The sequence below is a fragment of the Phaseolus vulgaris genome, chromosome 8, assembly GCF_051622355.1.
Source record: "Phaseolus vulgaris cultivar YP4 chromosome 8, ASM5162235v1, whole genome shotgun sequence".
Classification (NCBI taxonomy): Eukaryota; Viridiplantae; Streptophyta; class Magnoliopsida; order Fabales; family Fabaceae; genus Phaseolus; species Phaseolus vulgaris.
The window spans coordinates 3,787,079-3,810,723 of record NC_143505.1 but is presented as its reverse complement, the minus strand read 5'-3'; the positions used below and the strand labels follow the sequence as shown (position 1 = coordinate 3,810,723).

At 26.8% G+C, this 23,645-nt stretch overlaps 2 protein-coding genes across 2 annotated transcripts; both read right to left on the bottom strand.

Annotated features, from left to right (window-relative positions):
- Positions 1-10,527: 10,527 nt before the first annotated feature.
- Positions 10,528-12,722, bottom strand: LOC150025354 (homeobox-leucine zipper protein HAT7-like). The gene is made up of 3 exons (XM_090293391.1): positions 12,408-12,722; positions 11,703-12,088; positions 10,528-10,992 (listed from the first exon to the last, which is right to left on the bottom strand). Exons 1-3 carry the CDS (start codon positions 12,520-12,522, stop codon positions 10,687-10,689), a joined length of 807 nt encoding a protein of 268 aa, XP_090149517.1. The 5' UTR covers positions 12,523-12,722; the 3' UTR covers positions 10,528-10,686.
- A 1,026-nt stretch (positions 12,723-13,748) lies between these two features.
- On the bottom strand, positions 13,749-15,970 carry LOC137826746 (homeobox-leucine zipper protein HAT7). Its single transcript, XM_068632879.2, has 3 exons — positions 15,629-15,970; positions 14,924-15,309; positions 13,749-14,213 (listed from the first exon to the last, which is right to left on the bottom strand). Exons 1-3 carry the CDS (start codon positions 15,741-15,743, stop codon positions 13,908-13,910), a joined length of 807 nt encoding a protein of 268 aa, XP_068488980.1. The 5' UTR covers positions 15,744-15,970; the 3' UTR covers positions 13,749-13,907.
- Between the last annotated feature and the right edge of the window lie 7,675 nt (positions 15,971-23,645).

Below are 23,645 nucleotides of genomic sequence, written 5' to 3'. Positions count from 1 at the left end.
AAAAGCGAGGGAATATGATTTTTTAAAGGAGAAGGATAATAAGTGTCGGTAAGACATTAGATAGATCTTAGAATGTGAAACAAACTTCATTCATAATAGATAGTGTACACACCTTCACCTTCAATATATATTCACTTTACACTTATATTTTTACGTTCTTGATTATGATAATAGAATGTGAGGAACACACGTTTTAATGGAGTAGTTGTTCTCTTAAACAGGTAGGTGTAGCAAAATGAAAAAGAATATATATATACCATGGTTACTTTCAGGGAATATGTATTACAGTTTCCTTCACTTTTCATATTATTTAGCAACGTAGGATAACTTGTTTTCTTTTCTTTGTTAAAACTTCTCTTAAAAATCCCACAGTTTTGTAAAAGTCAAGATACGTGTATTGCTTTTCTAACATTTTGTAAAAGCAGCTTTACCTTAATTATGATCAACTTTCATAATCGCTTTAGTTCTCAGTTTAAGACCTTATAAAAAAATTGCACATGCTTAGTAAAAAGTCATATGTAATGCATAAATTGATTAGTAAAAGAAATTATATTAGTTTAAAATCTATTTTTTAATTTATAAATAAATTAAATTTATGAATTTTTCTATAATAAGTGCTTATAAAACCGTAAAGTGCATTGGTCAAATGTGTTTGTTAGTAAAGCCGTCATGTGATATGATACATTTGGTAACAAATTTGATTATTCAAACATTAATTTAGTAGTGTAGAAGTGTTCAAAGGATGAATGAAATTGGTAGCTGATCCTCTATCCTCAGCTAATATTTGAATGTTGATGGGAGTGGGTGAACATATCATACGTGCTTCCTTCCAAACTACTAATTTTTAAATCATAGCCATTGTGAGTGTTGTAAAAATAAAAATAAAGAGAGATATTTTTTTTAAAGTGTAATTAAAGAGCTGTCAAAAGTTAAGATGCGTGTAATTTATAAAATAATTATTAAATATAGTACCTGAAAATTACAACTAATATCAAAAGATAACTAATTTATAAATTTTAATTAATAATAGAAATTATTTTACATACTAATAATTTTTTTAGTTTATAAATAATATGTCACTTATTTAATATAATAATTAATTATTATTTTTAATTTAAAATTATTTTTAATTTAATATGTTTGGGTAGTGTTTATTAATAATTAGAATTAGCATAAATCAAATTATCCCTATATATTTATAATTTTAACTTATTTTAAACTTGGAGTGGGTGAGACTTTTTCTAATCGGACCTATTTTTTTATAAAAAATTATTTGATTTAAAAAAAGTAAAAATTAACTCACTCAAAAAGTCTTTTAAGTTTAACAAACATATTTATTTAAAAAAATATAAATAATATTTTTTAAAATCATTATAATATATTAAAATTTCTCATATTTATTTATATTGCTTACTCATTAAATATGTTGAAAAAAATTATAAATGTATATTCTATTTAAAAACCCTTTTTACAAAATATATTTAAATAAATAATTTATTATGATATATTATATATACATAATTAATATATATATAATGTAAGTATAACATAATAATATTAAAAGGTTACAATTATTAATGAGCTTAGTTAGATAAATAATATAATAAGACTTTATAACGAAACATATCTTTAGAGAGATTGGGATGTTAGATCAAATTTGTATACCAATTAAATAAGTTGTTTTAAAGATATCTATATAAGAAATAAATAAATATGTCACATTCAAGTTTTTTTTTTTTTTAAAGTGAGACATAAATTTATCAAAACTTAACTTGGTGTGAATATTTCAAAAGATATGTCATTCGATAGCTACTAAAAAAATTAAAGACGATGAACATTAATTTTTGTCCGATAATGATGTCAACCATAAAATTCATGCTATTAAAGCATTTGTCTGGTGCCAACAATATCTACCAACAATAATGTTTATAATGTTTAGCAAGTCGTTGTCTTTACAACTTCTAACTTCTAATTTATGGTCTATGATACTATCTCTTATATAAATAGGTAAATTGATAGCAATGGTATGACTAGGTATAATAGTAGATGATGTAGACCAAGTGGATATTATATTTTTTTTTTCTGTGTTAAGTTTATTTATTTTTTTAATAAATGATTTGTTATAAAAAGATTTTTTTCAGTGATCACGTCATAGTGAATTAATCCAATTATATATATATATATATATATATATATATAAACTCTCATATTAGGTATTACTATAAAATTTGACATTTCAGTTAGGCTGACACTTCAAGTAACAACAATAATCTGTCACCACATAAAAAAAATATTATTAAAAAAAAATAAAATACAAGAAAATATGGGGGAACTAGACCAAAATTCATATATTAACAAAAATGGTATATAGGTCTATACCTTTTAATAAAGAACTTTAAGAAAATATTAGATGGAAGCATATTATATCAATAAAAATAATATCGATGAATAAAGCCTAAGTTCGCAAGTTTATAAGCACATGCATTCCCTTCATGAAAAATGTAAGAAATCCTAAACCTGATTTTTTCACGGTAGTTAAGACAAGTGTTCCGTCTATTACAAAACATTCAAAGAACATTAACCATAAACTAGTAAGACCTTTTGAGCTTGTTCAATAATAATAATAATATATATATATATAACTCCATAAAAGTCAATAAAAATAAATAAATAAACTTCATGAACAAAATATTTTGAAATAAAGAAGTAATTTTTTTTTTCATAAACTTGCTTTCGATATTTTTATCAAAATCTGTTTATTGTGTGATAGTCTTTGACTAAAAAACTTTCAAAAGCATTTTATTGCAATTGGAAAATCCATATGAAAGATTTAGAAACAATAAGAAAGAATTTCTTTGTAAAAGCTTTTTTTTTAAAGGGTTTGGACATTTCTTTTATATCCATTTTATTAAATTCATTTGTTGATAAAAAAATTATAAATTAAATATAAAATATGTCCCTAATTAGTTTTTTATCATTGTCCTTTATAAAATAGACAACAGCATTGATGAAATTGATATAAAAAAATAATTATTGTAAAAAAAATCAGCAATGATATAAAGTAGTTGGCTTAATGAATGTTCGAAATGTGACTGGTTATCTTGGTACATAGCTCATGCAATATATAAATTTTTATATTTTTGTTCCTTTTCATCATCTTCCATCCTCTTTCTCAATTCATGTTTAGCAGTTCCTACCTAAGCATTTCATTCATGTTCAACCTATCTTTTACTTTGTCTACCATTTATATTTGCATCCACCCCATTGATGGTAAACCTTGCATTAGAATATATATTATATACGATAATCTTTCCAAAAAAACATATATATTTCCTTTCTTATTTTCCACTACAATGAAAAAATATTTTAACGAAGCTTATTTAATGGAGATTAATATAATTCTAGAATATGATTTAGTTAATTGAGGTTTTTTAACCTTCGTTAAGTTCCAAAGATTATTCTACAACCTCATCAAAATAACAAAGGTTTTCTTAAACTTTAGTTAAATTTAAAAGGTTTATTTTAAAACATCAACAAAATAACGAAGATGTTTTTAACCTTTGTTAAATTCTAAAAGGTTTATTCTATAACCTTAACAAATTAACGGAAGTCTTTTTAACTTTTGTTAAGTTTCAAAAGTTTATTCTAAAATCTCAACAAAATAACGGAGGTTTTTTTTAACCTTTGTTAAATTTTAAAGATTTATTGTAGAACCTCAATAAAATACCTCAGATTTTTCAAAATTTAATAAAAAAATATAATTAAATTTATTTATAAATAAATAATTAAAAACTATATAGTTTTAATATATTTTATAACTAAATTCTCAAAAAGTTTAAAAGTGTAACTTTACATTACAAATAAATTTTCTAAAGTTTCAAAAATTTATTTTAAAAACTCAGCAAAATAACCTTGGATAATAAGTATTTCAACAATATTTTCATATTTCTTATATTGATGGTAATTGATTTATATCATTCCTAGTTTTTTTACGAGTTCATTCTTTAAAAAATCTGACTTATTTTGTTTTAACTTTTGATGTGCATATATTTTATGTGCAATTTTAGTTTTAGTTATAATTGTTAATATTTAATTCTCATAATTTTGAAATATTTAAAATTAAGGCATTTATTTTAAAATGCATCTAATAATTAATTAACTATGAAAGTGAGAAGTAATAAAGTTAATTTCTCCTCGCAAAATGTTCTTGCAATCTTTAACCAAGAACACACATGGCTTTGAAGCCCGCATCTAACAAATAATGCAATTATTTAGGATATATAAAGAAATGATAAACACTAGCTACTGCCAGGTTAGGTAAGAGTGGCTTGTGTTCCAAGTTGGGGCAGTAAGGTGATGGAAGAAGTAATATTGGTGTAAGAAGAAGATAGTGCCTTATTTAGTGTTTTTTCTCCTTATATATAATAGACATAAGTATAGTTGAATTGTGATTCCTTGCTAAGACTGTCGTCGATGACCATTTAGCCTGTGTCGGAGAGTAATGTCTCTACGGTGGAAGAGAAGTCGGGAGGATAGTTAGAGATGGTGAAAAATGGGATTGAAGGTTATGTCAAACGGCAAGTCATTTTACAGAAATTTTGAAATTCATGGTATTTCACAAAGGTTCTTAAACCCATGGTATTTTACGAAGGATTTTTAAAGCCATGGTATTTAATGGAGGTTTTGAAACCCATGGTATTTTACGGAGGTTCTTAAACCAATGATATTTAGCATGGGTTTTGAAAGATTTTTTTCTCAAGTTTAAAAAACCCCAGGGAACACCTTTCCTAAGGATGTTTATCGGGAGGAACCTGTAGCCCTGTGTAAATGACTTAATAGAGATTTTAACTCTAGATAATGTAAAAATAAACTCCGGTTAAAACATTTTTTCTTGTAGTAATATCTCCACTTATATGAAATTATTGAGTGTTTCATTAATTAACTACACAACAAATTAAGACTAAAAACAAATATTATTATTTAAAAATTAGTTTATAATTTCATTACAAGAAAAATAGTATATTTCTTCGGCCAAAAACTGTCGAGAATGAACCAAAACCGACGACTAAATGTCAATTTTGTGTCAACCAACCATTAGACGAAAAAGTCACGGAAGCAAAGTGATATTTTCGTCGGCCACCACAAGCGAGGAACATTGCGTGGGCCCAACCAACGAAAAAGGGATGCAAATGTCATTGGCCAGGTCGACGTAAAAGCGACGTAATATTTTCGGCTTATGTATGAGCCAAAAGGATGCAAACTTATAAAAAAAAACGCGTATGCGTTGGTTCTGTCGACGAAGAAGAGAAAAAAAAAAAGGCATAAGATTTTGCGTCGGCCTGGCCAACGCATAACTTAAGATAAAAAATAAAAATAAAAAACTTGCGTGGGCTTAGTTGACGCATAAATTGAAGCAAAAGAAAATATTGTTTGTATGGGCTTGGACGACGCATTAATGATTTTAAAAAGAATCATTTTCTTTTTTGTTCTAGTCATTTTTACTTGTAACAGCTACATAACAAATCTCAATCAAATAAACAATTCAAAATAACAAATCCCTATCATTCACACCACATTCACAATTGAAAAATCATCCAAATAGTTAAACAAAGTCATTTAGATAATTCCATCCATCTAAATCATTCAAACTAAATATTAATACATAAAGCAGAACTTAGAATTAAAATAAACCATAAAATAAAATTGTACTTTAGAAATTAACTAAAAGTACTAAAACTTAAAATGTTCGATAATACAATTACATAAAAAGAGTGCAAATGAAAATATAAAATGCATCCCTTCAAGTAAAAATAACAATTATGTGATCTGCAAAACCTGTAAAAAAAAACAAACAATGTGAATAACTAAATGTAAATAACTAAAATATTTAGTATATAATAAAAATATGAAATAATTAAACTTCCAATCTAGGATGCACTTTAAGAGAGGGGTTGATCATCATGCTCTGGATTATATTGGTGGTCAAATTGAGTTGTGCTAGTGGAAGGATTGTCACGTTGCAACATTGAGGCAAACTGTTCCATTATGACCTTCAGTTCGTCTTCTAAGTGTACATACTTTTGACACCACATATTAAGTTCTGCATGAAGTTGTTGATTTTCAATCAACTTATCAAATTGTGAAGCACTAAAAGTAGAGGGTTGAGTGAAGGAAGAGACTTCTTGGCGGAAGTTAACAGCCAAGTGTGTCGTACCTTACACTCGACCTCTACTCTTTCCTCCGACAACTTTCTTCCAAGTTAGACGCTTAGTTGTTGGATCAACTTGATGGACATTTGTAAGAATTTTGTATTTGTAAATCCTAAACGAATAGGACACAATAAGGTTCGAGTTATACATAATACAATAATTCATACATCCTCATTCATACATCGAAATTTTAGTTAACGCGTACGTATAAACATTATAATTCATACATCGTAATTTCATTTAACGCATACGTATAAATATCGTAACTCATACATCGTGATTTCTTTTAACGTGAACGTATAAACATCGTAATTCTTAGATTGTAATTTCATTTAACGTGTACATATAAAAATTAAATAAATTTACTCTCCTAATTCCTTTTTTTATCTATCACAATTTTAAAAATATTCTAGTTATTTGCAACTTGGGCCAATTTGTTTTCTATACCACTAGTTCACTACTTGCAACATAATAATGGAAAATATGGGCCCATTCTTCTGCCCTTCACTTTTACTCTATGTAGCTCCTATTTATTTTATACATCCCCACACCACTACTTCCAACATTAATATGAAAAACATGGCCCATTATGCTCCTCATCACTTTTAGTCTATGCTGCCCATCACTTTTATTCTATGCATCTCCTATTTAATTTATACACCCCCACATGACTAACTGTAGTATTTTCTTGAAAAACATGGATCCATTCTGCTGCACAAGACTTTTACTCTATGCAGCCCCCATTTGTTTTCTACACCCACCAGTTCACTAATTCCAACATATTAATGAAAAACATGGGTTCATTCTGCTGCCCTTTCTCTTTTACTCTGTGAAGCCCCTATTTATTTTATACACCCCCACTTCACTACTTCCAGCATATTAATATGAAAAACATGGGCCCATTATGCTGCCCATCACTTTTATACTATGCAGCCCTATTTAATTTATACACCCTCACATCACTATTTGTAACATTTTCTTGAAAAACATGGGTACATTCTGCTGCCCAAGACTATTATTATTCTATGTAGTCCCTATTTGTTTTCTACACCCACCAGTTCACTATTTGCAACATATTAATGAAAAATATGGCCCATTTTGCTGCCTATAACTTTTACTCTACGGAGCCCCTATTTAATTTATACACCCTACACATCACTATTTGCAAACTTTTCTTGAAAAACTTGGCTCAATCTGCTGCCCATGTTTTTAGCACCTATTTAGTTTGTACACCCATCACCTTTTAATTTTTTTTAAATAACCAATGGAAAAATGAAAAACTTCTAAATGTATTTAATTATTACAACAATGGAAAAGAAAATAAAACTTCTAAACTTATAATGTACTTAATTATTGCAACATAACCATTAATTCAACATAATCAATAATAAAAAAATAAAAAAAATTCTAAATCTACATTACTACAAGATATTTAATGAAAAATTATCACTTCTTTTATTAATTACCTTTTTCTTCTTTTATTAAATACTTTTCCTTTTATTCTCATTTCCATTTTTTAATGAAAATTTTAACTTTCAGATTTTATTAAATTATTTTTAATCAAATTGAAATCCTAAATTCTATTAAATTAGTTTTAGTAATTCAATTTTATTAAAATTAAGGTTTATAAATTTTGTACACTCACAACAGTTTTTTTTCTTTGCCACTCTCACGTGCATAAGCTTTCAAGTTTCAAGGTGTTCTATTACAGTTTTTTTTTTTTTTAATTATGTTCGCAATAAAATCATTCACATAAACTCAACCAGAATCACATACATTCACATCTGTAATAAAAAAAATATAATAAAAAATTATGAAATTTTAAAACTTTACCTCCGATTAATGGTGTTGGAGCAGCGAAAGGAACTGAAAGCTGACCAAAGTAGAGTAGGAGGTAGAGCTTAACAGTAGCGATGAAGGCTTAAATGAAGAAGACCAATAAAACTTAGAGCTGAAATGGAAAAGAAAAAAAATATAATAAAATAAGAGAAGAGAAGACAAACGAAGCAAGAACACACCGACGGTGAACAATGTCGGAGTAGTCACGGCAAAAGACGGAGGGTGCAGCGAAATGTGAATGAGGAAAAAATAAATTTTCTATTTAAATAACATACTGTATGTGTCGGTCACGTCCAACACATAAGTGGAAGGGCATTGTATGCGTCGGTCACGTCCAACACATAAGTGGAAGGGCATTTTGCATCGCCTGGCTCACGCCGACCCACCTTATATAAAAAATTAATTAATACATATTTAATTCACCATTTTCCTAATATTTTAAACATTTTAATTAAATCTTAATAAAATGAATTAAAACTTTTAAAAAAGTAATTTAATTTATACAAAAAAAATTAATTTAATTTATTAAAAAATAATAATTTAATTTTATAGAACAAAAAATTAGTTTAATTTATACAACAAAAAATAATTTAATTTATACAAAAATAATAATTTAATTTATACAAAAAAATAATTAATTTATACAAAAAATAATAATTTAATTTATACAACAAAAAATAGTTTAATTTATACAACAAAAATACATTTAATTTATATAAAAATAATAATTTAATTTATACAACAACAAATAAATTTAATTCATACAAAAAAAAGTAATATAATTTATACAACAACAAATTAATTTAGTTTATACAAAAAAAAAGCAATTTAACTTATACAACAAAAAAATAATTTAATTTATACAACAAAAATAAATACATAATTCAATTAAACTTTGGTTTGGAAAACCATTTATCCTTAGTATTGTTTCTATCTACTATTATTTAAAAATAACCAATTTATTAATGTCTTGACAAAACCAAAAAATTACTCTTAAGGTGCGATATTGAAAAAAAATTATTTTTTAGATCAAACAATTCCATTGTATGTGTCATAACATCTACTACCAAGAATATAAATTAACCCGATAAGAAAATGGAAAGAGATCCAATAATTAAAGAATAATTTTGTTATATATTCTATTTGTTGTGGTCAAGTTTGAGACACTTTTAGTATTTTACTAATCTAAGAATTAAAAATAAGTTACTTACTCACACTTAGTCTTAATATTTGTATTATATACATTATAAATAAATCTTTAAGATAATCTTATGGTTCATTATGAAAAGTAACATATTTTATATCACAATAAATATAAAAAAAAAAATCACCAACTCATTCCTCCATTACATAGATTTAATTTTAGAATGAAACACTTAATCAATTTAATTTATCTAACTTATATCAAAATTTTCAAAAGTTAAAATATTTATTATAATATTAAAAAAATTGACTGTTCACGAAAACCGATTTTATGTCGGTTTTTTGGGTTTGTGTGTATGTAGACAATATTATATTTTTGTACTAGGAAAGTTGTAAATTAAGAACAAAGTTTCATCAAATTATATATATATATACAATCCATGATACTTATTTATAAAAAATACTTTAAAAATCATACTAATAATATTTTATAATTGAATAACATGTAAAATTATTTTAAATGGTAAATATATATTTACTTACAGTTAATATATACATATATATAATACTAATTTTTAATATTTCTTATAGTGTAAGGATAATTTGTATCAAATATTTTTTGGTAAGAAAATATTATTTATATTTTTTAAAAGTAAATGGAGTGTTTTATAAAATAGTACATATTTTATAATTTTCTCTTTTAATAACACATTTTCTGTAACATGGTGATCTAGATATAATTAACCAAATTCTATGTCAATTTGTGTGTACTTATTCTCTATTTATTTTATTTCTCATAAATTTTATTATAAGAATCTGGAGTTAATTATTTCTCAAAACAAACAACAAGTGCTTTTGTCAACCATTCTTAAATGCCAATGATGGTAGATGTTGAGTTGCTTACGTCATGCAAAGTAATTTTTCCTGTGATTTCAAACTAATTATTCTTAGACACATTAATTAATAACATTTTATAATATATATAAATAAGTAAAAATCTCATTTGTATTGTTTCTTGGGGTGTGTGCTCGCCACACTCTTTTTCTGATTATGGTGAGCTTTGCATGCATTTTTCCACAACATCATCTCAATGTGAAGATTGCAAAGTACCAATATGAAATAAAATATGTGCTTAAAGAAGGAAACAGAGAATCCATTTTTTAATTATCCATGGTCCACTCTGCACTGCAGACCTGGAAATCCACTTAGGAGGCACATGCCATAACTCACCATTAATATTTTTTTACTTCTCTGCCTAACGTAAATATTATTTTATAGTTTTCAATACAATAATGTGTATGGAACAATAATGTTTATGGGAAGGAAATTGCACTGCTTAAAGTCCACCGACGCCATGCATCTACATACATTTAATCTGTTCAAACTTTATACACCAATCTACACCATATAAATAATAATGCAAAGAACAAAAACTGAAGGAAAAATGTTGTATGAGAGATCCTTATATCACTGAAGCCAAAAATCATTTATAGTGTCAATGGAAATGGTGGTTCTGTTGACCAGGCCAGGGCCAAAAGTTTTGTTGTACATCAATGTTGTGAATCACGTTGCAGAAGTCATCATCCTGAAAGTCTGGTTTTGACGAATATTGAAGGATCTGAGTTATGCTGGTGGGAAAGGGGGCTTGACAAGATGTAGGATTATTCAAAATTGGTGTTCTTGAGAGATCTAAATTAATGTCTGAGCTGTTCTCACTTCCATTGCTCCATGAACCCTCAGTTTCTTTCTTAAGGCTGATTGTTCCAGCTTCACACCAACCCCTACTTTTTACTGCTTCTAACTGCAAACATTATGTAGTAGAAAAAAATAATGTAAAAGCAAGATAATCAAGTATCATATATTCTAGTGTGTTAAAAGCTTGAAACATCAGTGCAATGTGTCTGTTATAGTCATAGTAAAAATTAAAACTCGTTGCATAAAACATAAAAAACATTACAACTTGTTGCAGGTATGGGGTCTGACAGTGACAGATTCTTCACCAAATTAATAACCAACTTATAGAAGCAAATAGTTCATGTGGGAAACTTTAAAAAGTTGCTGTCCAATGTCAGGTATAGTGATAGAATAAGAAATGGGGTTTCAGAAGTACCAAAACTAAAAAACATGGAAAAGAGTTCATCTTCTTATAAAGCCAAAAAAACATGAGGAGTAGGAAAACTTCCTACTGATTAAAAAAATGTAACAAATTGAATTGGAAAAGATTTCTTTGTTTGTGGTGTTAACATATCACCACTCAATTGAATTACATCAAGTCAATGACTAGAATATATATAACACATTCAGATTATCTGAATAAAGATCAAGAACAACAGTTTAGTGACATTAACCCCTAGAGTCTGATGAGTAATTAAGTTCATGTTCCCCTTGGTCAATTTCTGAAAAAACTTTATTACTTTGATCCTAGAAAACCTTGATCCAGAAAGAGACCAGTATGGAAAGTTCAATGAATGATCCAAACACAAATTTGAAGCAAGTTAGAACCAATATTACCTCTGCCTGTAGTTTCTGATTCTGAATCTTAAGAACATCATTATCAGCCTTAGCTCCCTCAAACTGCTTCTTGAGAGCTTCATATTCCTTCTCCAATTGCTTGGTTTTCCATCTGGCCCTTCTGTTCTGGAACCATATGGCAATTTGTCTTGGTTGCAACCCCAAAGCCTTAGCTAACTGCACTTTTCTTTCTGGCTCAAGCTTGTTCGCCAACTCAAAACTCTTCTCAAGAGCCTTTAACTGTTCCAAATTCAGCCTCTTTTTCTTCTCCCCACATTGAAAGTTCCCATCGTCGGATAACTCATCATCTCCGTTCACCTCATCGCACTTGTTCTCAATGCCTGAAAACGACATGGACCGCTTCAACATGAATGGTGGTGCACCCCCTGCAACATTAAGACAAAACCCAATTTTCCCGAAATCATATCCACAAAGAGTAAATAACATAGCAATAGTATACAAAAATTTACACACTCATTCAGTTATTATAATATTTGTTTTAAAAACTGTATTAACAATACTTTTTCATCGGTTGAGTAAAAGGGTATAGAAATTGAACTCGACAAAAAAGAAAAGAGAATATGTACTTATATATAATGTTATCTAATTCTAAAGGGAAATATGAGTTTATATTTTTGCAGCAACAAAGAATATATATATATAGTTAAAAGACAGCTGTGTTGTGACGGAAAGAGATTGATGAACCTTGAAAGTGTTGTGGTGGGAAAGAGGGGTAGGCGTTGAGAGAGGTTGAAGGGAGGTGGTGGTGATCTTCTTCATGAGTGTGAAACGTGAAGCTGTGAGAAGGTGGAAAGGCCATGGTAGAAGAAGAAGAAGAAGAAGATGATGATGATGATGATATGATAGTGATATATCGTACATGCAAATTGGTTTCTGAGTCTTACTGTTGAAGTTTAAGGAGGTGCATGATCAGAAAACTTTGAGAAAGGGAGATGACGATGTGCAGAGATCGAGATTTCTAAGTACAGACAACTGTGTAGGAGAGAGAAAGAGAGAGTTAGTGTGTATGTAGACAATTTTATGTCGGTTTTTTGGGTTTGTGTGTATGTAGACAATATTATATTTTTGTACTAGGAAAGTTGTAAATTAAGAACAAAGTTTCATCAAATTATATATATATATACAATCCATGATACTTATTTATAAAAAATACTTTAAAAATCATACTAATAATATTTTATAATTGAATAACATGTAAAATTATTTTAAATGGTAAATATATATTTACTTACAGTTAATATATACATATATATAATACTAATTTTTAATATTTCTTATAGTGTAAGGATAATTTGTATCAAATATTTTTTGGTAAGAAAATATTATTTATATTTTTTAAAAGTAAATGGAGTGTTTTATAAAATAGTACATATTTTATAATTTTCTCTTTTAATAACACATTTTCTGTAACATGGTGATCTAGATATAATTAACCAAATTCTATGTCAATTTGTGTGTACTTATTCTCTATTTATTTTATTTCTCATAAATTTTATTATAAGAATCTGGAGTTAATTATTTCTCAAAACAAACAACAAGTGCTTTTGTCAACCATTCTTAAATGCCAATGATGGTAGATGTTGAGTTGCTTACGTCATGCAAAGTAATTTTTCCTGTGATTTCAAACTAATTATTCTTAGACACATTAATTAATAACATTTTATAATATATATAAATAAGTAAAAATCTCATTTGTATTGTTTCTTGGGGTGTGTGCTCGCCACACTCTTTTTCTGATTATGGTGAGCTTTGCATGCATTTTTCCACAACATCATCTCAATGTGAAGATTGCAAAGTACCAATATGAAATAAAATATGTGCTTAAAGAAGGAAACAGAGAATCCATTTTTTAATTATCCATGGTCCACTCTGCACTGCAGACCTGGAAATCCACTTAGGAGGCACATGCCATAACTCACCATTAATATTTTTTTACTTCTCTGCCTAACGTAAATATTATTTTATAGTTTTCAATACAATAATGTGTATGGAACAATAATGTTTATGGGAAGGAAATTGCACTGCTTAAAGTCCACCGACGCCATGCATCTACATACATTTAATCTGTTCAAACTTTATACACCAATCTACACCATATAAATAATAATGCAAAGAACAAAAACTGAAGGAAAAATGTTGTATGAGAGATCCTTATATCACTGAAGCCAAAAATCATTTATAGTGTCAATGGAAATGGTGGTTCTGTTGACCAGGCCAGGGCCAAAAGTTTTGTTGTACATCAATGTTGTGAATCACGTTGCAGAAGTCATCATCCTGAAAGTCTGGTTTTGACGAATATTGAAGGATCTGAGTTATGCTGGTGGGAAAGGGGGCTTGACAAGATGTAGGATTATTCAAAATTGGTGTTCTTGAGAGATCTAAATTAATGTCTGAGCTGTTCTCACTTCCATTGCTCCATGAACCCTCAGTTTCTTTCTTAAGGCTGATTGTTCCAGCTTCACACCAACCCCTACTTTTTACTGCTTCTAACTGCAAACATTATGTAGTAGAAAAAAATAATGTAAAAGCAAGATAATCAAGTATCATATATTCTAGTGTGTTAAAAGCTTGAAACATCAGTGCAATGTGTCTGTTATAGTCATAGTAAAAATTAAAACTCGTTGCATAAAACATAAAAAACATTACAACTTGTTGCAGGTATGGGGTCTGACAGTGACAGATTCTTCACCAAATTAATAACCAACTTATAGAAGCAAATAGTTCATGTGGGAAACTTTAAAAAGTTGCTGTCCAATGTCAGGTATAGTGATAGAATAAGAAATGGGGTTTCAGAAGTACCAAAACTAAAAAACATGGAAAAGAGTTCATCTTCTTATAAAGCCAAAAAAACATGAGGAGTAGGAAAACTTCCTACTGATTAAAAAAATGTAACAAATTGAATTGGAAAAGATTTCTTTGTTTGTGGTGTTAACATATCACCACTCAATTGAATTACATCAAGTCAATGACTAGAATATATATAACACATTCAGATTATCTGAATAAAGATCAAGAACAACAGTTTAGTGACATTAACCCCTAGAGTCTGATGAGTAATTAAGTTCATGTTCCCCTTGGTCAATTTCTGAAAAAACTTTATTACTTTGATCCTAGAAAACCTTGATCCAGAAAGAGACCAGTATGGAAAGTTCAATGAATGATCCAAACACAAATTTGAAGCAAGTTAGAACCAATATTACCTCTGCCTGTAGTTTCTGATTCTGAATCTTAAGAACATCATTATCAGCCTTAGCTCCCTCAAACTGCTTCTTGAGAGCTTCATATTCCTTCTCCAATTGCTTGGTTTTCCATCTGGCCCTTCTGTTCTGGAACCATATGGCAATTTGTCTTGGTTGCAACCCCAAAGCCTTAGCTAACTGCACTTTTCTTTCTGGCTCAAGCTTGTTCGCCAACTCAAAACTCTTCTCAAGAGCCTTTAACTGTTCCAAATTCAGCCTCTTTTTCTTCTCCCCACATTGAAAGTTCCCATCGTCGGATAACTCATCATCTCCGTTCACCTCATCGCACTTGTTCTCAATGCCTGAAAACGACATGGACCGCTTCAACATGAATGGTGGTGCACCCCCTGCAACATTAAGACAAAACCCAATTTTCCCGAAATCATATCCACAAAGAGTAAATAACATAGCAATAGTATACAAAAATTTACACACTCATTCAGTTATTATAATATTTGTTTTAAAAACTGTATTAACAATACTTTTTCATCGGTTGAGTAAAAGGGTATAGAAATTGAACTCGACAAAAAAGAAAAGAGAATATGTACTTATATATAATGTTATCTAATTCTAAAGGGAAATATGAGTTTATATTTTTGCAGCAACAAAGAATATATATATATAGTTAAAAGACAGCTGTGTTGTGACGGAAAGAGATTGATGAACCTTGAAAGTGTTGTGGTGGGAAAGAGGGGTAGGCGTTGAGAGAGGTTGAAGGGAGGTGGTGGTGATCTTCTTCATGAGTGTGAAACGTGAAGCTGTGAGAAGGTGGAAAGGCCATGGTAGAAGAAGAAGAAGAAGAAGATGATGATGATGATGATATGATAGTGATATATCGTACATGCAAATTGGTTTCTGAGTCTTACTGTTGAAGTTTAAGGAGGTGCATGATCAGAAAACTTTGAGAAAGGGAGATGACGATGTGCAGAGATCGAGATTTCTAAGTACAGACAACTGTGTAGGAGAGAGAAAGAGAGAGTTAGATCCCTTCCAAATAACTCTTAACTTATGCACCTTTAAATCCAGATAACTATATAAATTATATGCTTATTTTAAAGGATGTGAAAATAACTCCATGAAATGTTACAGAATTGGCTTTTCTTTTATTAGTGGAATTTATTTCAAAACATTACTAGTTAATATTTTTCTGATAAAAAAACTAATTAATATAAATATGTAGTATTTTAAAACTTGAGAAGTATATAAGACGCAAAGTTACTGTAACAAAATCTTTAAATAATAACTAAATTTTAAAAAAAAATTAATAATTATATTAATTAAACTACATATTATTTTATATATTAAAATTTATTAATATTGTTTATATTATTAATAAAATTTTATAAAATAAATTTTGAATTAGTTATCAAAATTTTAATTATTAATATTTTAATTATAAATTAGTTTTAAAAAATTAATAGAAACTAATTTATAATATAAAGTAATTATTAGTTAAAATTATGGTAACTAATGGTTAATTATAAATTTATAAATTTTTATTAATAATAAAAATTAGTTTAGATACTAATAATTTCTAAGTTTATAAAATGATTTTTAATTTAATTAATATAATAACTAAGTTTAGATAATTTATTTTAATTTATAAATTATTTCTAAGTTTAGATACTAATAGTTTGATTTTTAAAATTATTTTTTATTTGATAATTTTTTTTGTAGTGTATGTTTCAATATCCAAATGGATTAAGTTTTATTTTATTTTATTTTTTATGTGTGAATTTTAATAATTCTGAATTGAATTGTATGTTTGTTTTGTTACTTAATATCACACTACAATAAAAAAAGGTTTTAATAGAGGTTATTTAGTGGAGGTTAATATAACCTTAGAAATTGATTTAATTAATTGAGGTTTTTTCTAAAACCTCAACAAAATAACGGAGGTTTTTTAACCTTAGCTAAATTCCAAAGGTTTATTCTAAAACCTCAGTAAAATAACAGAGGTTTTTTTAACCTTTATTAATTTCCAAAGGTTTATTTTAAAACCTCCGCAAAATAACGAAGGTTTTTTTAACCTTCGTTAATTTTCAAAGGTTTATTTTAAAACCTCCACAAAATAACGAAGGTTTTTTTAACCTTTGTTAATTTACAAAGGTTTATTTTAAAACCTCCATAAAATAACAAAGATTTTTTTAACCTTCGTTAATTTCCAAAGGTTTATTTTAAAACCTTCGTTAAATTCTAAATATTTATTCTAAAATCTCATCAAAATAATAGAGTTTTTTAATTTTTTTTAAGTGTCAAAAATTTATTGTAAAACATCAATAAAATATATTTTCTCAATTCTTAATAAATAGATATAATTAAATTTTTTAGTGAGTTTAGCCTAAACTGGTATACATATTTAAATATGCTTTGAACTTAGGTCTTAGAGGTTGATTCATTAATTGAAGTTAGAAGGCACTTCATTAATTGAAATTATTATTCAATTCTTAAAGTTTGTTTTTATGAATTTCAATAAGTAAAAATAAGTTGTGTGTGAAGTGACATTAACTTATCACATATATACATCATCATAATTTATTTTTTGGTTACATTTACAGTATCAAATTTTGAAGAATCATATACTGGAAACTATTCATTATAATAATATTAATAATAATATTTATAATAATATTTATAATAATATTTATAATAATATTTATAATAATATTTATAATAATATTAATAATAATATTTATAATAATATTAATAATATATTTATAATAATATTAATAATAATATTTATATTAATATTAATAATAATATTTATAATAATATTAATAATAATATTTATAATAATATTTATAATAATATTTATAATAATATTAATAAATATTAATAATATTAATAATATGAATATAATATTAATTATAATAATAATATTAATAATAATGTTAATTATAATAATAATATTAATAATAATGTTAATATAATATTAATATTAATAATAATGTTAATATAATATTAATATTAATAATAATGTTAATATAATATTAATATTAATAATAATGTTAATATAATATTAATATGTATAAATTATGTTAATAATAATAAGTAAAATAAAAATGATAATATGACCAAAGAACTTCTCTGGTCTAATGGTTAACCCTTCCTTGGTTATTGGAAGGACTTGGGTTCAAATCTTGGTTGATGAGTTTTCTTTGCAATATTAGTTGTGGGTGCTTTGTTTTTTATTTTACGGAGGTTATGAAAGTCTTTTTCTGGGGTTTAAAAACCCTCCACAGGATGGTTTAGCGAGGGAAACCGCAACTTAATTATTTGGGTGAGGTTTTACTTTGGATCTTAGGGTTTAATAAAAAATAAAAAGGAGTAGAAATAGTATGTGGAAGCTTTTAGAAAGTGAAAAACAAAGTCACTCACTCTCCTTATTGTCTAAAAACCTTAGAAAACATTATTCCTCAACCTGCTCTCATTCTTTTCCTCCCCTTTTACAGCATCAACATCAATTCTCAATTAGGGTCCTATTAATCACAAGTTAGCAAAAGTATAAACATATATAACACCAATTTTAAAAGTTGAAAACCTTCAGTATTTTCTTCTCCTTCTAAGAATCTGTCTGCATGTTGGCATTATTGTGAAAAATGAATGTTAAATTATTTTCAGGTTATTTTGAAATGGTTAGTTCTTAGGATTTTACTTACAATGAGTATAATATCTTACTTACAATGTGCAGACCCTCAAGCCCTGAAGCAAAAAGCAAAACCTCTACAACCTATATACACAAAACAAAAGAGGCTTCAAGTCTAAAAGCCCAATCAGAATAAAAAAAAATCAACTCCTAATTACTGATATTCCTATAACATCCTCTAAACTACCAAGCCAAACAAAACCAGGACAAAATTACAACTTAAATATAAGTTTCACTAATACTCATTAATATCTATTACTATTACTAATAACATACTTAGAGCTTTTTCTCCTAAATGTAACATACATTTAGAGTAAAAAGCAATATATACTTTAAGTTAATTTTTCATTCTTTTGAAGAAATACAAATATTGTATTCATTTTTTTTACTGATTCATTAATATAATATGTTCTTTTATAATTTATTAATGAATAAAATTTAAAGTATATATTGCTTAGTCTAAGTCAAATCATAGTGCTGGTTTTATAATTTATTATAAAAAAAATGATCATTTTCTAATTAATTGGTTTCCAATATCAACTAACAGTTTAGTCCAGTATATATATATATATATTAAAGTCACTCTTGGTGTGCAAAGTAAATAATACAAAATCTAAAGAAAGTCACTCTTGGTGTGCAAAGTATATATATATTATAATATGTTTACATTGCCTTATAGATAAGTTCAAATTTAATTATTGGACAACTTGGACGCCAAAATTCTTTATGCATGAAACTATAGAACTATATATATATTATTGGAGTTTTCATGGCCAAAAATACCTTTACGTATAAGATATTTTGGCCTTTTATTGCTCACCATATATACTGGAGTTAGAAATTGGTTTCAAAGTGTGGTTCCTCCTGTTCACACTAAAGAAAAGCAGATAGTTTCGTGGGGGAGATGTCCTTTGCTTGTGCCCTTTGTATATGTATAATTGGAGATATTCTTCGTTAAGCCCCCACTGGAAAAAAGACAACTAATTATTTAATCATTCACACGTATTTTTAAAATCACTTATACAACTTCACACACTTTTAATATTATTTTTATTAATAAAAATTAAATAAATTATTTCAGAACCCGTATAAAAAAATTTAAAAGATATCTACTCATTGAACATTAACAAAAAAAAAGCTATATATCATCTAGCATAATATAAACCTTGCACACCTTTAATAAGTTCGAAGATAGTAATTGTATTTGGTTTAGGGTTTATGATGATGTATTAACTTAAAGGAACCAACAATTTTATCATAAGAAAATTACTGTTTCATGGGATCTAGAGTATTGAGAGGATTTTTATCTTTTTTTTTTTTTGTTGGTTTGTATAGTCCTTAAGCTCCCTTTCTTGCAAATTCTTCACTCTTCCTTCTCAGTCTTCTCGCAATCCAAATTTGAAGGGTACCTGTAGAAGGCACTCAAGTCAGTAAAGGCGTTCGGTACTCAGTTCTCAGAGCACTGCATATGATGTACATGGTTTAATATGCGCTATTAATATTACCTTTGATGGATTTTTTTTATTGGGTCAAGTTAAGGAGTTGAACCGTGTTTAGGGTTGCAGGGCTGCATTATCTAGCTCCTAATCATAGATTAGCTTCGCAGACCTTGGTTGAACGTAATTGGACTTGAATTGTCGGTCGGCCTAACGGACATGGGCCTTGATTAACTGTCGGTCAATCCAATGATAAGGATCGAAGCGTGATATCAGTCGCACGATCTTCACCGGTACAATTTCTTATATACAATTCTTCACTTGTAGTATTAAGTAATTGCTTAAAATATTTCAAAAGTATTTTAAAAATATATAAACATTGGTGTAAATATATTATTGTACATGTGTTATTTTATAACGATGAGATTAACTTATCTCCTTATTTTTTTTTCTCTAGTTTTTATTTAATGATTTTTTTAGTATTATTACAATATTTAACATCTTAATATACATAATTGTGTATATGGGTTCGGGTATGATGTACCCTTTATTTATAAATTATTTTTAGTGATTAAAAAAGATCTTGTACTCTGATTTTGGAATATATTCACTAATGCGGGCCATTTATGTGTGTTGTCAGTTACATTTGGAAAAATTCTTACTTCATATCCTCGAACGCCCAGGTACATAGAAAAGCTTAAACATGTGTTTATCAGAATATAATACACATTGAAATTTGGGAGGGAAAATAGATTTGAACTGCATAACAATACATAAATAGTTGTGTGACAAATTTCTTAATCATCACTTAAAAGGTCACATGTGGTTTAAAAAAAATACAATTTAAATTTTTATTATTATTTTATATAATTTTTTTATTGGTAATAAAATAAAATAGGTAAAATAGAACATTTAAAAAGTGTTCATATAAAAAAAAATATAGCAACTATGTAAGTTCTAGTTTTCTATTTATTACACTTTATCCACAGCATAACAAAAAAAAAGTGATATGACTTTTTTTCGATAATCATAATTAAATAATTTCTTTGTTTATCAGCTATTGAATCATTTATAACATTAATGCTTCATCTATAACTTTCAATATCCATTAGATTAAATCATGAAAAGAAAAAGTAGGATATAAAAAGATAAAGTTGTATGACTTTTTCGGATAATAGTACAGTTATTAAATAATATATAATATTAATCATTAAACTCTAACTCTTAATATTAATCATTCATCTATAATCTATATATTTTTATTCTCTTTCATATATTTCGAGTGATAGTTTCCTGTGGTGATTAGAAGTAGAATAAGTCTAAATTTATAATTATGTTATCTAGATATTTATAATTGTCATTCTTTAATAATTATTGAAAGCTTTCACTTGATTAATTAAATTAAAAATGAACAAATCAACGAATTTGTTGGCTGATATGTGGATAGTTAACCTTTGGTCTCATCTTACTTCATTACAAAATAAAAAATTCATACAATAAAAGTTATTCAAGATTTTACCTTCATTAAAAGATAAAAATATCTTATAAAATAAAAATAAATATAAACCTTAACATAAAATAAAAGTCATTTAAATTTGATTCTAAAATTTGTTAATCTTCTGAGCAGTTTTAGAATGATGAAAGAAGAAGGGTTTGAAATTTAATATAGAAGAAATTGTTTGGGATAAGATTGGTGTGTCTTGTATCCATTGATGAAGAAATGATTGGGGTGCTTTCACTTTTCCAATCACATTAGCATCACTTGCAATCACATTGTCACATAGATTTCTGTGCAAATGTAATGATGGTGGAAGGATGGGACACGTATGGGCATCACTAGCCATGGCCCATATTCTCTTCTTCTTTAGCTGCCATTCAACAAACTACCAATACAAAATTGAATTAACTGAATAAAAATATTTTATTATATATAACTGAGTGTAAATTTTTTTATTTTTTTTAAATAAAAATTTTCATGTTAGATATTATTATGCAACTTAAGATCTCAGGCAGACACCTCAAGTTACAACAATCATTTACCATCACATGAAAAATGTATTATTGAAAATATATATATATATATATATATATATATAAAAATACGGGAGGACTAAACCAAAACTTATATGTTAATAAAAACGATACATAGGTAGACTATACCTATTCATAAAGAATTATAAGAATAGACAAGGTGGAAGCCTATTATACTAAAGAAAAGGCTCTCTATGAAAAAATCTTAAATTAGCCAACTTATTTCATAAATGATTAAGATTTCATAATATCTATTTCAAAATTACTGTTGAAAATCTCACATCGATTAGAAATAAGAACATTTTATTATATATAAGTGGGTGCAAACTCCAATCTCATAAATCGATTTTATAAGATTGAGTTGTAATTAAAATTCATTTTATAATAATTACTTATCAAAAATATTGTTCTGAATCTTCTTCACATGTTTTCCTGCTCCCATGTGTCTCTGTTGCAAATATTTTTTTTCCTCTCACTTCCTTTCTTACTTCATCTGTCTTGTACAGTAGAAACATATCCATAATATAATTATATTCAAGTTAAACCACTAATGTCAAGAACAGTAAGTTCTACGTCATGCACAACTTCTTTTTAATACATGAAAACCTAATTATCTTGTTGTTTTAGCTCTTAATGCTGCCATTATTTTTTATACTTCTTTTATCAAATAAGTTTTTGTGTTAGAAAAAAAAATTATAAAATGGTCTATGATATGTCTTTTTTTAACTTTCAATAAATCCACCATGAGTCGAATTAATCTAACCATATTTTCTTCAATTATGTAAACCAGAAAAATAGGTGGCTTACTAAAGTTTAAATTAATATATCAATAATAAATTAAAATTATTATTACAAGAAAATTATTAAAATAAACATTAATTTTAGTAAAAGAATAATTAATTAAGTTAAATATTATTTTATAAATTAAAAAATTATTATTATTTATATAAATAATATATTAATCTTTAGTAAAATTTATAATTGTTAATGTATTAGATCATTAAGATTTTATTTAGAAATACATACGTGTCAATTGAGTTTATTATACATGATAATTGTTGTGAAAAAGAACATATATAAAACATATATTTTTTATGATAATTAAAGTTAAATTTATTATAAAAATATTATTATACTTTCTATAATGGTTAATGGTAATTGATAGTCCTTATATATATATATATATAAATAACTGCTGAAACCTTGCCATTGTGTTTGTGACATGACAGCTATAGTTTAATTAGCAAAATATGATAAACTGTCAAGCAAATAATATTGTGCATGGAAATAATGTAATGTTAATTTAATAAAAAAATATTTGTAATATTAATTCTTTTGCAGGATTAAAATGCTGTGATAATTTTATGTAGGAACTAACACAACAATAATTTCATGAACTAAAATATTCGACGTTTATTACTTATATGTCACATCATTCTTTTATTAGACTATTTAATATATATCTAAACTTTAAACTCAAAATCCTAAATTCTAAAAAATATTATTTGAAAGAAAAACAAACGAAAGATTAAATATTTAATTATAAAAATATAATATCGCAGACTTCCAT